Raw genomic sequence first — 19752 nt, forward strand, 5'->3', positions numbered from 1 at the left:
TATTTTACTCACCTGAGATGGCTAATTAAGGGGTGTTGTCACCTGATGCTCCCTCTATAGTTAGCAGAGAGGTGTATAGACACAACTATAGGGTCATTAGGAGCTTTGGTTGACTGAATGCTGTTCTGGTACTTTTCTTTCTCTCCACTTGCTGTAAAGGAAGTGCTCTGTTTAAAAGAAAGTCTTCAGTTGGTGTTTAAAATTGGATACCATCCAGGTCAAAGTCAATGGAATAGGTTTTAATATTTTATTCCAAATCCAGGTTTAGACAACTACAATGGCCAGCCTTGTTTTTGGAAGTGTCGTGTGCTAATCAATATTCCCTGAGGTCATTAGGATGTGCCAGTTTTACAATTAATTTGAGAATTTGGAACACTTCATAAATATATATTTTTAATTCCCTTTTTTTGTTGAGCAGACAAATGTAGTTTAGATTAGAATTACTGCACAAATCAAAAACAGTTGACAGCTTTCATACCTCCATGTGACCATGTGAAATCTGAAGTCTTAACTGAATATGGCTTAAGTTTCTTTAAACAGTTCTAAAACAAATTAAGGATTTAAAACCACCAAACATGCAAAACTGACAACTTTTTATTCATCTGATCAATATTTCTTATCTATGGCATTTCAGACACCCAGTCCTGGCACTCATATAGTCAAGGGAACTTTCAGTAATGATTTTAACATAGGCTAGAATAAATCTTCAATGAAACTGCTAACTGTTTTTAAAACGCTCCAATTTTTTTTCAAGTACAGAAATATATACACTAGGTCTTTGAAAGGCAGAATTTTTATCTTGATGTAAGTAGGGGCTGTGTTTCAACATATATGCAGATTTTTAATTTCCAGGTTTGGATTAATCAAAGAGGACTACTTGCTCAAAAAAGAGGTCCTGATATTTGCTCGGTGGAAACACTCCTAGTGACCTTAATGGGTGATAATGTTGGTTACCTACCTTTCCTCTCATTGAATTCATTGAGATTTTTCAACACTATTTTCAACAACAGTAAAACTTCGTCCACTTTAGGTATTTCCTTCCTTTGATTTCAAGTTAGTGGAGTTTCTTTTAACACTCAATGGAACAGTGCTGTATTCCCTTTCCTTAAAATACTATCTAGAATAGGAAAATTTTCCTCATCATTTCTATAACCCTGTCTTTCCCTGTCAGGTGGAAAGACTGTGTGTCTGACTCTGAACAGCCTGGGCATCCAGACGTGTGCTGAGGAAGCAAGAAGTGCTTGGCAAGTTTCGAATTGTAGTTTGCTGGAGGCTGAAGCCAGAATACACCCATTTGGCTGGTATCAAAAGCCTGGTAAGTGATGCAGGGCACATAGTCTTTCCAACTGGTTTCCGTACATTGAAGCTCATTATCTAGCCTCAATGTATAGAACCTTCAGCTTTCAGAAGGAGGACCCATTTGCAGGGACTGCAAATAGACAGGCCAGTCAAGTATGTGCGAGGGAAAGAAAGGTGCATTTTAATCTCCATTTTTGTAGAAAAGGAATAGAAATATCTCAAAGAGGTGTAATTGTATTTCTTAGATTGTATGGGAGACTTGTGGCCAATGTTGGAATCTAAATAAATTTTGTCCTACTGCACAGTCCTGGTCAGGACATCTTTCTTTGCTTCTCCCTGCTGGGCTTATGGTTCAACAGTGGGAGTGAATGGGTTGCCTTAAAGAATTGGTGTTGTTATGGAATTTAAAATTCACTTTTGGCTGTTTTGGTAAAGAAAGGGCCAAGACCAAATGCCATGATAGCACTGTGTTCTTCAAGCAGTAAGAAACTGTCATGCATTTAACCAGAAGAGAAGTTATGGTAGGTTAGGTTATTTCCTCAAGAGGAATCAAAAGCAGATCTAGTCAAAGTGAGTTTTCTTTTCCATAGCAAAACAAAAGACTCCATTACTTCGTTGAAGAATTTTAATGGGTTTGTCATCTGTTATACTCCTCGTGGGTGGGTCTAGTTGTTCTTTGTTAAACATTGATTTAACATATCTGAAACGATAAGGACAATGAACGCCTGTTTGACTGTATCCCCCTTTATGGAAGGATAGCCTGTTATTGAGTCTGTATGTGAGCAGGACCGTGTTGAACTCCACTGAGAGCCGACACCGGGGCAGGTCTGGTGATGTTGACAGAATGAGAGATAAAATTTGAATAAGCAACACTTTTTCCTGCTTTTAAACTTATCAGAAGGACTGATATCGAAGTGGAGAGGGAAGGCTTGAAGTGTGGATATATACTGTCCAGTGCGTGTGATATAAAGATCATGCAGTTAAAGTTCTGTCGAGCTGGATCAGATATCCTTGCAATGCATTGCATTGTACAATGTTGGTTAACTTAAAGCAAACCTTCATTCACACTATAAGTGTCTGAAATATGAACTCAGTCCTGAGCTTTTCAAGTCCTGCACTGGCATTCTGCCCGCTACACCGTCCATTTCCTCCCCCAGTGGTTCCACCCTTGTTAAAGAGGAGGCACAGCAGGGAGTTGAGCGGGCACCACAGAAGTTTATAGGGTTTCCCAGATCCTCGGTGTGGGCTTAGGGAGGGATAAGCTGAGGGTCTAGTGCTGAGAGGAAGGGAACAACAGGCCTGATAAAGTAGGAAATGAATGGCAAGAGCCTGTGGGCAGGGGGAGCTGAGAGGCAAACGGGTAAGAACAACAAATGGTAGAAAGGCAAAATGAAGAGCAGATGGCAGAGGCGTAGATAAACTTCCACTTCTTGGAGCTGTTTTTCCTCTCATTCATAAAAAAACACCTAAAAAAAAAGTATGCTTCTTACTTCACAGATAGAAGGATGATGAAGAGGAGCCTCGGCTGTATGCAAAGGGGAGAGTGTTAGGAGAGATGGTCTCATTTCTTTATGTAGTGAGAAGGCTTCAGATGTGTTTCCACCATAACACACAGCACAGATGTTTATGCAAATGGAGATATTTGCAGACCAAAATTTGTGTCAGTTGTGCTGGTGTGTTGGACGTCTGGGAACCAGGAAGAGGAACAAGAAAGTTCTGAGTCTAAAAGGGAAAAATGAGTGAAATCTGAAGGAGGAATTTGCTGTAGGCAGTGGGACGTTAGCATAAAACAGGGTCTTTGGTTTTCCACTACTTTGGTAGTTCACAGTCTTCTGTTGAAGGAAGGTACTTGTGTCTCTGCGTTTCATAGTATGTTAAATTGATGTATGAGCTGTTTGCCTACGTGGCTCTGCTCATTAGCGATTTGACTTCATATGTATAGTCATGGTTGCAGCATATTCAACGAGGAACACATAGTAGCATTTTAGAAAGAGCTCTGTATAGCTCCAGTTCCTCACCCCTGTCAATGTGAATGGTAAAACTCCTGAACCTATTGGTTATGTGCATGTGCAGTGCAAAGCAGAAGAAGCAAACAGAAAACCTGATCTGTCTTCAGCTTCTCTAAGGATGGTGTTTTGTTTTAGTAGAGAATTTGTAACTGATTTGATTAGCTGAAGTGTTTTACAAAATATAAATGCACAGGGGAAACTTCTTGTTTGTTATTTAAAATTACAAAATGTTTAAGAGATATGTTAGCAAATGAGAAGTTTTGAGTGTGGAAAATATGAATGATTATTTGAATTTTGATTTGAAAAGATTCCTGTTGGAAACTGACTTGTTCCTAATTCTCCTTTTGAAAAATTCCAGTTTGCTAATCAGGAAACAGAGAAAATCTTATGTCTCTTGTGACATAGGAAACCAAATACATCGGGAAAAAACAGAGAACTACTGAATTGAGTTGGTCATAAATATTTGTGTTTTGAAAAGTGTTTGTAGGAATGTATATGAATATGGGAACTTAAATATGGTGTCACATATGAGTGAGATATCAAAGCAGCCTTGCATCCTTACTAATAGTGTTTGGGGTGAGAAGATGCAACATTCAGACACCAGATGTAATACTGGTAATATTAAGGTTTTGATTTTAAACCTTCAAGAATAATTGTTTTCAAATGTTCTGTATTTTCTGCTTTTAGCTGACCTGAAGAATACCGTGCCTAACCTGTGTCCATCTGTTAGTTTACCTCTCAGGCCGGAAAATGGTAAGTATATTCACATATTAAGTTAAAACAAGGGCACATCCTCTATTTTTGTATATTTTTTTTTTATATATATATTACTCAAAGATTATAATGAAATGGTTGTGAACCCTATGAGTTTATTCATTCAGATGCAGCATGTATTCTTTTTATTAAATGTATATCATTTAAATGGAAAAATTATTGTTATCCACAAGAGGTCACTGAGGCAAAATATTTGGCAGGATTAATGAAGAAATATAGCATTTATAAGTGCGGATGTCACATCACTTTCAGTGGATGTGACTTCATATGTTAGTGCAGTGGCCAATGAAGAAAACCTATCCTCTGGCAAGGATAGCCTCCTGAAAAGCTGTTTATTGTGTTATTGTCCACTGCTGTGGGGTTTCTCGTGCCTTTCTTGTAGCATCTGGTGCTTGCCAGGATGGCGAGGGATGACAGATAAGACAAATCACCAGCAGTTCCTGTCAGTAATGCTGCATGCAAGGAGCGACAAGGAGTTTCCAAATAGCTACAAAAAATTACAATAGAGATGAAAAGTCAAATTTAGCAAATCTAGTTTTCCAAAAAAAAAAAAAAAATATGATAAAAGGGACAATTCCTCCAGAAATTAATGCAGGTTTATAGTGCATTATAGTTGGTGGTACAGAAGGATGATAAACTGTACTGCCTTTAGTCCTTGTTTGTGGTTTCCTGCAAGGGTGGGAGTATTATCTCAAAGATTTTTCAGAACTGGATCACAAAAAATGTGGTATTTGAGGTGTGTGTCCCACTTTTGAAGAGATGCTGTAACTTGCTATGAAACCATCGTCATCGTTTTTTTTTTTTTTTTTTATTGGGAAGAAAAATTTATTTCAGTCTTGCAGGAAATTAATCTTATGGTACTCATGTTATTTTAAAAGTGGGTGGTTCCTCTTAATAAATGAAACTTAACTGCTGTCTTTCAGGGCTTTTTGTTTATTGCCCCTTAAAGATATATGCAAATTGTCAACAGCTACAGGCTTCCCTGATGTGTCCTTTCCAGAAATATACAACATGTTTGCTAAATGCTGCACGTAACGGAAAGGAAGCAGGTTGACTAGTCATTAGATAACTAAACCTAACCTAAGGTTGAAGTCTCATCCTCTCAACCTCATTGAGAAGTCTCATCCATCTCTGCCCTTGATTATTTGTTTGATCTGAGCAAATTTGTTAATTGCTGTGTGTGTCTGTCTTTTCTTAATCTATATGCAACTGGCCTTGCAGGAGATGGTTAATATTCAATATTGAGTTCAGAACTTATTACTTACCATTTCATCATCATATCTATGACGACCAGTCATGATCATGTTCAGAAAATTTGTATTATTAGTAGAATTTGTGCTTATATAATAATTGTTTTAATGTAATAGAGGGAAAACACCTATCTTTATTGGTAAGAAAAATATTTTTTTGTCTGAAATGAAGGAGCTAGTGGGCTAAGGTGTAGGTCGGGCAATTCAACTCCTTTGCAAAGTGTTTTTCCCATGGCACGTAGAAAACCACTTTACTAAAGCATTCTTCCTCCCACTGTGAAGCTTTGCAGTAATTTTGTCATTTTCCTTTTATGTTTTTCTTGCTTTCATAAGTCTACGAAAATAGTGACCTAAACATCATTTAAGGAAATGAGGCCTTTCTATCTGTCATTTGCTTTCTACTCTAAAGACTACTCAGAATTTAGCCACAGCAAGGTATTCATCGTACCCTCAGTAAGAGTCTTGGTCTGTCACACCCATTTCCAGGTCATCTTTCCAAATGCAGAACAAGTAGGTATATCTCTGGTTTGCAAAGGTCTGGTTAACCACCGAAGTGAGCAGAGCTTCCCATGAAGAGGAAGGATTCTGGATTGGAGTGGCTGTCCTGAGGACAGCAGTCAGCAGAAGTCACTGAATGACAAAGATGACAGCTAGCCCGAATGCCATATTAGCACTGGTGTCCTGTACTCTTTGGGTTTCTAACACCAGTGTGTGCAGCAACACATTCAAAACGCAACTGGGCACCATCTGTCCTTCTTATGTTCTGCCTCATTTTGATAGTAAAAGTACCAGCCTGGTTATTTAGGTCAAATTTCTGTCTCTGTCACGTTATCCGTGGTCTTGGAAAATTTTCAGAAACATTGTTTCCAAACTCTTTATGATTATATACGTTATATTAATATATGCTATAGAAGATTAACGGTTTTAGGATTGGGCATCATAGAAAAACTAGTGGTGACTGAATTTGCTACATTATGGTATTGTTTGTACATGGGGAAAAAAAGTAATACTGTGCCTCCGGTGTGGTAACCAGATGGTGAGTGTAAGAAAATGTCACTATTTAAAGGGCATGGTCGTGTGTGTATGTATGTGTATGTGTGTGCATGTAAGCATATATATATATATTTAAAATATATTTAAGACTTTCCATCAAAAGATCCGAAAGATACTTAGATTTGAATACTTTGCCAGAATGTTCTGTGAAATAGTGAAGTTAATGTTATGTCCCATCTAGAGTCTGAGTTTACTGAAGCACAATTAAGGCCTATATTTTAATAGACAGTTAACGTATTTGCCTGCCTCATTTTCCAGTTAGCCAATTTGAAATGCTGAGGACTGAGTGTCCAGCACTCCCTTCCACCCATTTGCAGTCAGGGTGCTGACTCCGTTCCGTGTCTGTGGTGTTTCCAGCCCTGACACGTTGTGAAGAAACCCAGATTAGCACACTTATTTTCAGTCTTGTGGGAAGTAGATGCTTTGCTTTTTTTACTCATTGTTCTTCTTGATAGAGAGGGTAGAGGCAGGTAGAGTCATAGAACAATAGAAAAAGCCTCAATAAGTAGGATTTTTACAAGTATGTGGGCAGCAAAAGGAAGGGTAGAGAAAATGTGATTCTGCTGCTGAAGGGGGCAGGATGTGGAAATTCATAGACCAGGTGGGCGTGCTGCCATTCAGAGGACCTCATCAGGCTAGAGAAATGGGCACACTTGCATCTTGGCCCAAGTGGCTTTCCATCAAGTTGTCTTTTAGCTCTGTCTGAAAACTGGCTAGGACCTTCATCTCACGATTGTGCAGAGAAGCTGTTTTAATGTTTAGCCTTCTGAGAAAAGAGGTCTTTTCTCTCTTGTTCACTCATGGTTCAGCTTTTCTATCCAAAATTAATAGGGCTATTGGCTACTTTGCTGTTTTTCCTTATGTGGTTGGGAGAGCAAGATTTGCAGGCTGAGGTAACACCTGACACTAGCTGGCTTATGTAGTTGTAAGAAGGTACAGTTTTGAGGAATCCTGGACATCCTGCAGGAGGCTTGTTACCTACCACCTTCTCTATCTCTACCCTTAAGGAAGGATGTCGCTTTAGATTTGAGCACCTCTGAAGAGCTAGTAGAATCCTTCTGCCCTGGAGATGGTGAAGTGCCATTCTTTAATTTAAAACAAAAAACCCCAAACAACAAAACAAACAAAAAACCAAACAAATCAACATAAACAAACCTGTCAAGATTCTCCATTTTTCTCCCTGAATAAGCTGGAGAATACTCTTTAACAGAAAAACTTATGTCCCACAAACCATTTTTTTTGTCCATTTGTTCTACAATTAAGCCAACTCCCTCAGAGTTAGATTGTCTTTCTTTAGACTGTTACCAGATCTTAGTTTGTCTCACTTTCTGTGTTATTTAAACTCAGAGTGTCACTTTTTGTTCGTTTTATTCTTTAACTGCCCAAAGTTAGCAAGGAACAGCTAGAATGATTTAATTTATCCTAGTATCTGCCTGAAGGCAGAAATCCTTGAGCCAAAAAGCTGCAAGGTACTGTCCACCCCGTTAGTCCCACTGTACACAAAGGGGAGTTCTGTTCCAGTCACTACAGGTTTGAAAGATGAAAAGATGAGACCAAATTCTTTTGTCAAATAATTTGCTGGAGTTTCCTTCACTGAACCTCTCCCTAAATAAATTGAGCAAAAACATGTATTTGTTTTCCTTCTATTTCCCATCCTTTTCAAGATGTTCATGAGCAGTAATCTTCCTAAAACCTCTGGGCCTTTGAACCTGCAACGCCAGAAATAATTTTCAATAGCCCCTTCTTTTCATGCCCTGTCATAGAGCAGCCTGAGGCCACCAGGGAGGTGCAAAAAAATCCTTTCCCCATGTGAGGCTAACCTCAGGAGAGATACAGTAAGAGGGAAGGCTTGGGGGTTTTCTCGTTCTTTAATTTGTACCAGATTATTCATCCAGCAGCCCACTGTAGCCCTGTGATTCCTCTCGACAGCCTGAGGCTCCTGTTGGAGTTCCCCGGGTTATTCTCCCTACAAGAAGTGCTTCCAGGCATTTCTAACACTCATTAGATGCCCAAGTAACCTGCAAAAAAAGGGGAATTAAGTGCTCTGTAATGCCTGTAGGTCACTGCTCTCTGGCAGGAGGGAGGTGAGCAGCACACTTTTACCTGAATTCTCGTCATTGTTTTGTGGCTTCAACATCTTTTGCCTATTTGTATTCTTGGAATACCCTTTCTGATACAAGGTTAAACTCTCCAAGTCATCTTCATCACTAATCTCTAGTGCGTATAACTGGATGTGTGGTTTTCATCTTTAACTAAATGAATACTTTCATTTTTCTTCTGTACATCTTTCACATGGAGCAGAGCATGGTCCTGCTGGTCAGTTGTGATTTTCATGTAGTTTCTGTTATCTGAGAAATAATGCTTGAAAAATAGGCTGAACAGAGTGGGAAAGTCCAACTTGTTACATTTGGAGCATTTTTTTTCCCCTGAAGAAGTTCATGTGCTGTGATGACACTGAGTATGGAACCATCTGCGGCTGGTTTCAGGTATGATCTATGACCTTTAGCGATAGGAGGACAACTGTTATTTTAAGACAGCCTGTGCTGAACATGCTAATACGTCATGTGCTAGAATTTAAATAACAACTCCGTTGAGTTGTGTGAGTATGGAGGAATGTTATATAAAAGAGAAAACAGTCGGGTGTCATAATTAGGTTTGAGATGGAACTTTCTACAGCCAGCTGTAAGATATCGGAAGATAAGGAAAGTTTTTTATGAGAAATTATGTATTGGTATTTTGCGGTTGCATAATGCTGTTATTCAAATGGTTTATGCACAGAAGTTTGAGTTGTGGACATTTTTATGTGTTTACAATTAAGACTGAAAGAAGCAAAACAACCTATGAAACGTTACCTAGCTTTTTTAGAAGGAATACTTGTGCTGAAAGCAAATGAGAGCCTGCAAATATTCCTGTGCATGTGAGAATGTGGGAGGAGTGAAACTGATGTATAACTTCTGCTATTATACTTTGTTATAATATGAGATTTATGAGTTGTATACAGTAATTATCCAAACTTTAATGAACATTTTTGTCTTCAGGTTCCTCAGTCTTTAATGGGATATGGCTATCTATCTTAGATTTGGGAACTGCTAGGAGACAATGGCCCTTAAATGGTGATCTCTGCATGGGACTGCAGATCGTATACAGATCATATGGGCTCCATTCCTACTCCATTCAAATAAAGTAATTCATTGAGAAAACACAGAGTCATATGGATGTAATGATCTGTTAGGCCCATCCTATTTCTGCCTTCTGTGATCCCCTAATGATTTATAGTCATTCCCGCGATACAGGACTGAGCAGTGGCTATGGGGTTTTCCGACGTGGGAATAAATTTCCCACCGCGCCACCTCAGCACATGGGGTATTTTCATTCTCAGCAGAGATGCTGATGGTAGTACATGTGCTGATGTAGCTGACTTTGGTGGTTAATAGCATTGTTTGTCTTCCTGTTTTCCCACAATGCTGAGGATATGTCAGAGAGATCTTTGGTGTGAAACAAAAACAGCCTGTCTTTATCCATCCTCAAGAAGTGATTTACCATTCCCCCATACAACATATTGGACCTCCAGTGTAGAATCACTCTATCTTTGGTCTTAAGTTCAATTTTTATTTTGTTTGTAAACATGCAGATTTTAGCCTTTTGAAAACAGATTATTTTAAACCTGGATAAATATCTAGTACATTTTTAGTACCCTATTACTATATCATTTACTATAATTGGTGCTACTGAAGGAGGCAGAAAGCTTGCATTTAACATGAGCATAGCAAGACTGCTCATTGCTAAAGGCCATAAATAACACCTTTGTTAGGCTGGGACATATTTGTCTGAGGTGTGATTATAGTTATTGTGCCGCAGTTTTGAGAAAATTGCTCATTTTGAATTATTCAAATCTCAGCAGATGGACAAAAATGAGAAGCAACTATATTTTAGAAAGTGTATATTTTCTGCAGGTCCACTCTGAGTTGATGATTTTCTGGTTTTGGAGATTGTTGTTATACAGAGAGGTTGTTGGTATACAGACAGGTTAGCAGTCTTCATTGGAAAAATCTCTGAATGCTGGGAATATAAAGCACTGAGTTCAGTCTGTCAGTATGTTTTTGGCTTGAGTCAAGGCTATGAAATATGGCTCACATCTCAGAATTAAGATGAGAATTTGTCTTTCAAACATGAATTAGCCGTACTGAACCCAGAGATCTGATTTATGTACCTCCTTAACCTCATGTTAACCTCATGTTAACCTCATGTTAACCTCATCTGATTTATGTACCTCCTCAACTTCACAAGTTTTCTTCTAAATTTAGCTTGTTACTTTATTGCACTTCTGTATCTCTGTGTCCTTGTCTCAAATGTCAAATTTTTCAGCAAATCCAGAACTGACCCTTCTTTGCTCCCACTGAAGTCAGTGATGAAACTTTTGTTGACTTATGAAAAAGATTTTGTAATGTCATTGCCTGTGAAAGTGGGAGGCTGAACTCTGTGCCCCCAGGAAATCTATTCCAATCTTGTGATCCCATGACTTGAGCGGGAACAGAGTAAGGCCAGTGTGAGTCCTTTTGCAAACCCAGCTTTAAACCTTGCCTACCCAAACAAGAACATCTGGAAGAGCGAGGCTCTCTGTATGGGACATCTATAATTTTGCAATAAAAGTTACAGGGCTGGCTGGATTCAGAGTGCTGTAATTATCCAATCAAAGCATTTGCCAGAATGTGGTTTGGAAGGTCAGAGCTTAACCTATATATAAACCAGAAATGTCTTCCAGCCCATCAGGTGCACCATGCATTTTCAGTGAAGCGGTGCCAGGTTGTAGCTTTGTGCCTTGTGAGAGCAGTTGCTAGAGGAGGCAAGTTTAGATCAGCCATGGAAAGTTCTGTTTGGCCCAGGTAACGAAGTGGTTGTGCATGGCTGTGGGCATTTCTGGATCTGCTGCCAGGAAAAAGGAAAAAGGAAACAACTAATAGCCAAATTCTGACTTGCAAGTAACTGCTGAATAGCAATGTCCATAGTGGTGCCATCCATAGACAGCTCTGGGTTAAAGGGCTTTGCTCTGTCATTAAAATAAGCATTAGTGTTTCTGTATTTATCTGCATCTGGGGTCAGCTGGGCAGGAGATCAGAAAGGGAAAACATTGGAAGTCTCAGTATCTAAATCTGGTCTGAGATTATGAATGTTTCATCCAGGACTGAGAATGACCACCACCCCCCTTGCCCCAAACTCCAAACCAACCCAAAAAACAACGCCATGTGTGTAGTGGGAGGCTGCATGGGTCACTTCTGTGAGATTTGGGGCAAAGAATAAACAAAATAAAATGTGTTTTAGGTGCGAATGCATGATCTATGGATGTTTGCATCATGAGTGTTCACTCTTCTGTGCCTAGCGAGGTCTGCAAAAGGCCCATTGTGTCTTAAATGTATTTAAAATTAATGTTCCTAACTTGAGACTACCCCACGTAAGAGGATAAAATAAAAATCTTTTAATATAGAAGTAGGAAGTTCATTTTGTGATCAAATGTGGAACACATTACATGTGCCTAATAACGGCAGTGTGCACTCACAAGCTTAATTTGAGCACCTTCAAAAGATTTTAGTAACGATAAGCTAGTAAACCTCAGGGAAGTAGATACAGGAGGCCAAATTCAAGTGTCAGAGGTGTAAATAAAAGGAATTTTTTTGCTTTTGTGCAATTGTTTTGGATTTTTTTTCCTGAGAGAGTACAGTTTAATTTAGCAAGAACACTTCTGAATGTTTGACCTGTGGGCAAACGGAGGCATATGAGGATTACGAGACCTGCCGAGGTCACTTGGTGAGTCAGGGAAGCTATGGGGAAAGAGTCATTCTGGTGAAATATCTCCCAAAACCACTGATGCACCCGGACTTGTTGACTTACAATGGAATCCAGACAAGGCTCTTTTTTGGAGGAACCACAGCTAGTAATTTGAAGCTTTGTGTCTGAACCTAGGGAAATTACTTGTTCCAGCAGTAGGGACCTCAGTTACTAGTACTGTACACAGTGCAAGATGACAACATTGCTCTTATGTAGAAACACATTGATTAAAAAAAATCTTTTCTTGTTCATGTTTTCAGAAAAAAAAATTTAAGAAATAATTGAAAACACAAACCAATGAGATATAATCTGGAAAAGTAAGACCTGGGGGATCTAGTAGTGCAGATAATCTCTGGAGAGGATTAAATGGTTGATTCTCCATCACTTACAGAGTTAATTTCTATTTTTAAGTATCTTTCTAAATGAATGCCACAAACTGCTACCCTAGATGTAAAGGCTGACACTTTCTAATATGGGTCATGCAACTGGTCATATCAGATGGTTTTAAAATAGAGAAACCATTGACAATATGAAATGTAGTCATTTCCACATGACTAAAATCACTGCGTTCCTCTAAAACAATTGAATAGTCAGTGCTTTAGGGGAAGAAAAAAAAAAATCAAGTGCAGTGCAGTAGGTCTGTTGCACAAGTCAAGCTGTGATTGCAGGGTCACTGCTCCAGTTCAGATTCCCTCTGAATATAGCGCTGATGATGACTTTACTACTCTGCGATCAAGTATATGCTCTTCAACATATGACAGTGCAATACCAAATTAACCTTCATTTTTACTTAGCTGGAGACTTTCAGTCTCTGTCTCTTGGAAAAGTTGCCCACGAGTGTAACAGGGGTAGGATGATTTTGAAGTGGTTGAAAAGGGCCCATGCTTTCTTGCCTACTTCACACCTGGGCTGTTTGGGAAGATGTAGGGAGTACAGTGGGTCAGCTCATCACTCCATTATTCCATTAGACATTTTCTTCAGCAAGGGTGAGAGCAAAGGATCTAGTGTTAAGGTAACAGCCTTGGAAATGGTGGTAGCATATAGGTTTCTTCAGCTTGTCTTCTGGGAGCTAATCCATGCTTGAGGCTTACACTTCCCGGGGAAGGTTTTACCTTGCAAAAGCAAAGACTTTTAGCATTGATATAGAGCCCTGGCTTCTAGCAGTTGCCCTGTGTCATCATGAATTATTTGGAATAAACGAATTTTGAAATCTAATTTAGTCATCACTATTTCCTGCCTATTTGCTCAAGGAATGATGCAACCAGGCCAGTCTGTGGTCTGTTTTGGGTCTTGAGTTCTCATCAACTGGACAAGTACATCAACATCAGGATTTCCAAGTAGCAAGGAGGGTGTGCCACAGCCCTGATTGTATGAACCCCAGACCTCAGCTTCAGATTTAATGTTGAGTGGTATGGTCACAGCTGTCTTTCTGTGAGGAAGGGAAGGAAGGAAACTTTGGCCGTCTCTGCAAGTCACCCATTTCTCAGAAGACTAGAAGAAATATTTAATGAAATGACCGGTCATAACTTTTGCATCTGTGTAGTAAATGAAATCAAGCAACACGGCAAGATCTGCTCACCAGGAATAGCAAGTCAACAGCTGGCTCAGCTCTGTCCTCCTCCTACAATTACATGGAGAGGGTAATGCCAACCTCCTGCTTAGAACTCAGTGGCCACAGCAGGGACCTTTTGCTCTTAAAACATATTGAACTGTTGAAAGGAATGAAAATAATTAAAGGCCCATTCTTTCCCAAGCTTTCCTTTTTGACTTTTGTATGCAGAATTGAAAGCCTGCAGGATATTTTTATCTTTTTGTGTATGAGAAAAGAATGTTGGTGGCATTTTTTTTAAATGCACTGTGAGACAGGAGAATAATTTTTGATGAATACTAGAGTCAGTATGTATGTATATACATACAATGACGTGCATATGCATGTGTACTTGTGTATATGTGAATATACATGTTTGTATATATGTATATACGCAGGTGTATATATACATATTGTTGTATATATACATATGAAATAAAATGAAATCTTAATTATATAAAAGTCACATGACATTAGAACAGTTCATAACATTTAAGGTTATTCCATTTAGGAAATCAAATTAAAATGATCAAAATAATCCTTGTGACCTTTAAAGAAAAAATCTGTAAATCTGTGAAAATTGCATGTGCTACTGTGGGATTTTGGTAAATTGCTTGTAAGGGAAGTGAAGACAAAATATAACATTTGTGAAAACTCTTGTCTCATTTTCACTTAGTCTGTAAGGTTGGGACTTGCTCTCTGTATGTAGATGTATGCAGACAACATAAACATTTCCATTTCAGCTACTCGCATGAGGTTCCCTATAGACACAACTCGGACATCTGCCTCCTGTAATCAGTGGATTCCTGGGGGAGATTTGTCCCACCCAAAAGCAGATATCTAGAGCAGGATGGAGATGTTGTAGAGTAAACTCTGTTCCTCCTGAGAGTACAAGGAGTCTGGTGCAATTAACTCAGCTGTAGACGTCAACCTTGCAGGTGACTGAGGTGAAGCCTACCTTAGGAAACCAGCTCCTGTTTGAGATAGAGATGTGGATGTCTGCTGGAGGTTCTGGGAGTGCTCAGTCACATGCAGAATACCCAGTTGCTTTCCAAGAAGTTAGTGGCTCTACCTGCACAGGAACTCGCATGCGGGCATTATGACCCATGTCCTTTAATGTAATTATGTCTGTTCAGAAACCTTTTACTTAAACCGGTTGGATTTACATGCAAACCTGGATGGAGCTGCTCTGTATTTACCTCTTTATTGATTGAATACCTTTGTAAATTTAGTTTTAAATGGCCTCTGAAGATGAGACTAGACCCTCTAGTTAATCAGAAGCCTTTGAATATTATATTTCATTTGTTCCCTGTTGATGCAAGGGAAGGTAAAAGTCTTTCATTTGGGAACTCTCCAGTGCTTTTCCCTCTCTATTATTTTCCTCTGAAGTTATTAATGATTTAACTAGTTATATTATTTTTGTATGGTTCATTTTACAGAGTATTTGGATATATGGCAACCTTTAAATGTGTCCTCTGTTCTCATGGATTCATCCATCTCAAACTTTGAAGTTGTTCAAGTTAGTAGAGATATATCCAATGACTTTTCCACTGCCAGAGGCTTTTGTCTATCCGGTAAGAAATGGTTATTCATAACTTTACAGAAAATATTGGCTCATAGAATCACCTAGGTTTGAAAGGACCTTTACAATCATTGAGTCATGAGATAGAAACACCACAAACATCTTCTCTCCTTCCTCTCCAACCCCTTTCTTACACAGATACATTGATTTTAGGTTTTGTGTTTTTTTTTTTTTTTTTTTTTTTTAGACTACCCTAGTGTGATTTTGAGAGAAGGGAAATAGTTTATCTAGTAGAAGATACAATGTACATAAAGTGTCATACAGGGGTTGGGTAATTTTGACATCGCTGGGCACAGAGACCTCTTGCTTCTTCAGGCATTGTACAACTTGGAGAATAGTGTAGCAAATAATTAAAGGGATAATTTAATTATTTTCTAAAGAACAGTTAAGAGGTGCTCATCAAGTGAGACAGATGGTAGAGCAACCTCCCGTTATCTAAAGTAGGCTGTAGCTGTGGTGAGTGAAGGCAGGTTAAGTGAGAGCTGGGATGAAGCAGGGTTGGGCCATAGTAACAACACACGGAACAATCAAGAGCCTGAGTAGCCAGCAGAGTCCTTTAACTTCACGACTGGCAAATCCTCAAATGCCACAGAGTGTAGAAATAAGGAAAAGTGAAAGTATTGCTTCCACCTACCACAGAAGATGGCCCTTGTAATGGTCCCATTTTCTGCAGTAGATGGTCATCACCCTATGAAGGTGAGCAGTGTAATTATTTTCCCTTTCCTTTTCCCATAACTGCTTGAAGGAGCCTTTCTAAAGGAAAGATGTTGGATATCCACCTTTGAGCACAAACTGGGACAAGCGAGAGGATCACTTTTCTTATTCTGAAACATTCCCCTGGGGACCATTTCAATTCAGCTGAGGTTCTCAGTACTTTAGAAGTGAACATTAGAAGATGCTTTTCTTCTCCTAAGAGCTGTGATACAAGTTCTCCTGCTATATTATTCCGTTTTAAACCCAATATAACCTTTTGTCCCTTAACTATTTTGGAGAATGTTCTGGGAATCTGGGGACATATATGTCCTGTTATTCTGCTTTAGAGCGGAATCATTTTTGCTTTATCTGTTGTAAATCCTTTCTTTAAGCATCTTCTAACAATGTCATACAAAATACCTTGAGCATGCATTTTTACCTGCTCTTTTTCTTCACATTTTACCTTACAGCTTGTTCAAAGAACCAGTCATGTACAGTGGTTACACTGGAAATCCAGCCTTCGGTGATAAGATGCCTTTTCTACCCTGATACACAGATGTGCAAACATGACCTGCAAGGGCACAGCTGCTGGGTTCTGCTCAAAGAGCCAGCTACTTATATCTACAGGAGACAAGGTAAGAGCAGGTGAAGGCTGTGGAGGAAGGAACTCGACTGTGGTGGCCTGTGCACAGTTCTCTTGAATGGGTGTGAGGAAATCCTCAGTAGACATAAAGTAGTCTGGATGTCTCCTAGGCAGTTGTCCATTGCTGTTTCAGTGGAGCTACGGCCAAGTGAGATGGGAAAATGTCCCCATTTATTTTTCATAAAAATGCACAAAATCATAATATTATCATCTAATATTGAAGCAGGTATAATAAAGGAAGTTTGGTCTATAAAAGAGGTTTTGGAAAGTGCAGAACATTAAAAACAAACCAAAAAAACAGCAAGAAAAGTCCAGCTCCTTCCTCTTCATCTGCAGTAGGTGAAGTGTCAGGGGAGAGGGGGAAGTCTGAAAATCTCGCTCCCTTTTTGTAGAAATGTTCAGATTTATATTCTAATATGGTTTCTGATCTGAAAGAAATGTCTGAATAAGGGTTTGAAAAGTTAAATGTTCATACCCAGTAGCTAACATCTAGCATGGCAGAAAGTATTTTATAGAGAGAGAATAACACAAATTTATCTATGTTTCATTTCACAGAATCAAAGAATCTTCTTGGTTGGAAGGGACCTTTGAGATCATTGAGTCCAACCAACAAAAAAAACCCAAAACAAACACCCCCCCCCCCCCAACAAAAAAAACCCAAAAAACCCCAAACACATGTTTGTTGTAAAGTGAATTTAAAGTGAATTATACACTTAACAGCTTAAAATTAAGAGAAACTGAATTAACTTTAATTTATGAAATGGTACTAACTTGAAAAATGAAATTATTTTTCTTCTATTCCCTCCCAAATAGATTTATTCCTGCCCATTTCTGAATCGGATTTAACCCCAACAGTGTACATCCCATCCCACGGAGATCTAGTGGGCAAATCCCAGCTGATCCGCGTTGGCTTGGAGTGGAGAAATATCAGCCAGTTCCTGGGGATCCCGTACGCTGCACCTCCCCTTGCAGAGAGACGCTTCAGTCCTCCAGAGCCATTCGCTTGGGTGGAAACCTGGAATGCTACCGTGGCTCGGTAAGAAACCCCTTTGATCATCTGCAGAAGTGCTTGTCCATCCAGGTGTATGAAAGTAGCTGGAATGATGACCACAATATTCAGTCCTTTCTTCCAAAAAAACCTATAGGGTACAGATTTATACAAGTTTGGGACTTTGTTTAACAAAAAGAATAATTTATCTGTCTATATATTAATGTATGCAAGCACCTCAAGAAAAAAACGCAGATTCCAGTCCATTGCCTTGAATCTATGCATAACTCCCCACTGACTGCCTGCTGTCAATCCATTCTCATTCTTTGTATTTATACAAGTATTTATAATTTTTATACAAATACATTTTGCTCCTGCTGAGCCATAAATTTGTAGAGTATTTAATCAAACAGGAGCGCTTTGATGCTGATGTAACCAGAAGGTGTGGGCCTCATGTAGAAATTCTCTGCCTAGAGGTATCTAGGAAATCAGGCTGAAGCACCCAGATAGTCTTTTCAGTCCAAAAACTATTAAAAAGCAAATACTTACTAAATGGCTTGGACAGAAGTACAGAAGTTATAAACATTTTAAGTAATGCCTTAAGAGGAAATGAGCGCTCGGAAGTAGATGGGCCAAATTTCTCTGAAGTCCCTGCATCTAATAATTCCTGTTGGCTGGCCCTGCCTCTCCAGGGCTGTACAGACATCGCTGTTTGGTGAGCTTAGGTTGGAGGCACTCCATGGACATAGCCTTTGTCTGCATGACTGTGTTTCGTTTAGTCTTAGGATATGAGTCTTAATTTTGTTGCTTTGGGGAACCAAAATGACAAATAGTGAATATGTATTTCTTAAAGAAAAGAGGGTTGGGGTGACAATACTTAGGGTGTTGTGGAACATATTAGAACAATGGATTTATTTAATTAAAAAAAACCAAACCACAGCAAATAGAAATGCAACAACAACAAGAAACAAGGTACGGAAGGAGAGTGTTTTTTTCATAAGGTATTTCTCACAGTGCATCCCTGCTCCACATAAAACAGGACACAGAGCACATGAGTGGCTTGAGTGAGCCCTGCTGCACATGTACATGGGAAGCTGATACAGAAGAGCTGGTACCTGATCATGTTCATGTCAATAAATAGCAGACTGTTTCATGGCAGACATGAAGAGCTGCAAGGGAAAAAAAAAAAGACAGAAACAAGAAATAGCAGACTGAAGGTGCAGAACAGTCAAAAGAAGAAAGTCTGGTGGAAGGATTCCGTGAACTTTCTGTAGAGAAAATTGAAGAAATCAGGGCTGAGGGCTGAGAGCTGAGGTTTAGCAATCCAAGAGCTTCCAAGGCAGCTAATATGGACCTGAGGTCTACTGAGATCCTGTGTTATCCTTCCAGCCATGGCTGGCCATGCAGTCCTGTTCAATTGCTGGCACCAGGATTGGTCCTTATATGGTTTGTGACAAACTACTTGAGCTAGCTGATCTGGCCAAGAGCTTACATGGTTAAGGGAATTATCAATTTTGCAAGGGAGCTAGGAGGACAGCAACCTGCAGGGCTGACATGAATTACCACCTGCTTTGGTGGAACAAAACCCTGAGGCTACAGATTTAGAGACCTATCAGCTCTCTTTGGTCCCTCCATTACTCAGGATTTGTGTCCAGAGGTTCTAGCAAAGCCTGTGACAAACTGAGTGAACGGAAATACAGTGTTGTCATGAGGAGTTGAAAGAGCATCTGGCCCCTGGTCGTCTCATCCTTCAGGTCGCACCTGAGTTGTGGATGTGTTACCAGCACAACCCCAGTAGCCATGCAGTCTCATGTACGTTGGAGGGACCTGGCGAGATGTGACTTTTTGTTTCCTCAGGTACACAGTGATGTTAGGTTAGCGCACACACATCAGCTCTTTGTCTCTGCAGCCACAGCTGCAGACTTTGGTAAGACCCATCTGCCTCTGTGGTCTCTCTTTGAAGACCTAGTGTTGCAATGAGCAGCCTGGCTGAGATTTTCAAAGCGATCTTGGGACCGTAGTTAATCTGCTCCTATCTGTTGACTTCTCA

The 19752-nt window shown here is 39.5% G+C and overlaps 1 protein-coding gene across 1 annotated transcript in view; it reads left to right on the forward strand.

The window, feature by feature from the left end:
- TG (thyroglobulin) overlaps positions 1-19752 on the forward strand; it is a 155906-nt gene that overhangs the window by 59543 nt on the left and 76611 nt on the right. Inside the window, exons 34-38 of the mRNA XM_074144697.1 lie at positions 1172-1315; positions 3996-4061; positions 15236-15370; positions 16542-16706; positions 17528-17750. Of these exons, the coding sequence (XP_074000798.1) occupies positions 1172-1315; positions 3996-4061; positions 15236-15370; positions 16542-16706; positions 17528-17750 (733 nt within the window). The remainder of the gene's footprint in view (positions 1-1171; positions 1316-3995; positions 4062-15235; positions 15371-16541; positions 16707-17527; positions 17751-19752) is intronic.

Source organism: Numenius arquata, chromosome 3, assembly GCF_964106895.1.
Source record: "Numenius arquata chromosome 3, bNumArq3.hap1.1, whole genome shotgun sequence".
NCBI classification, from domain to species: domain Eukaryota; kingdom Metazoa; phylum Chordata; class Aves; order Charadriiformes; family Scolopacidae; genus Numenius; species Numenius arquata.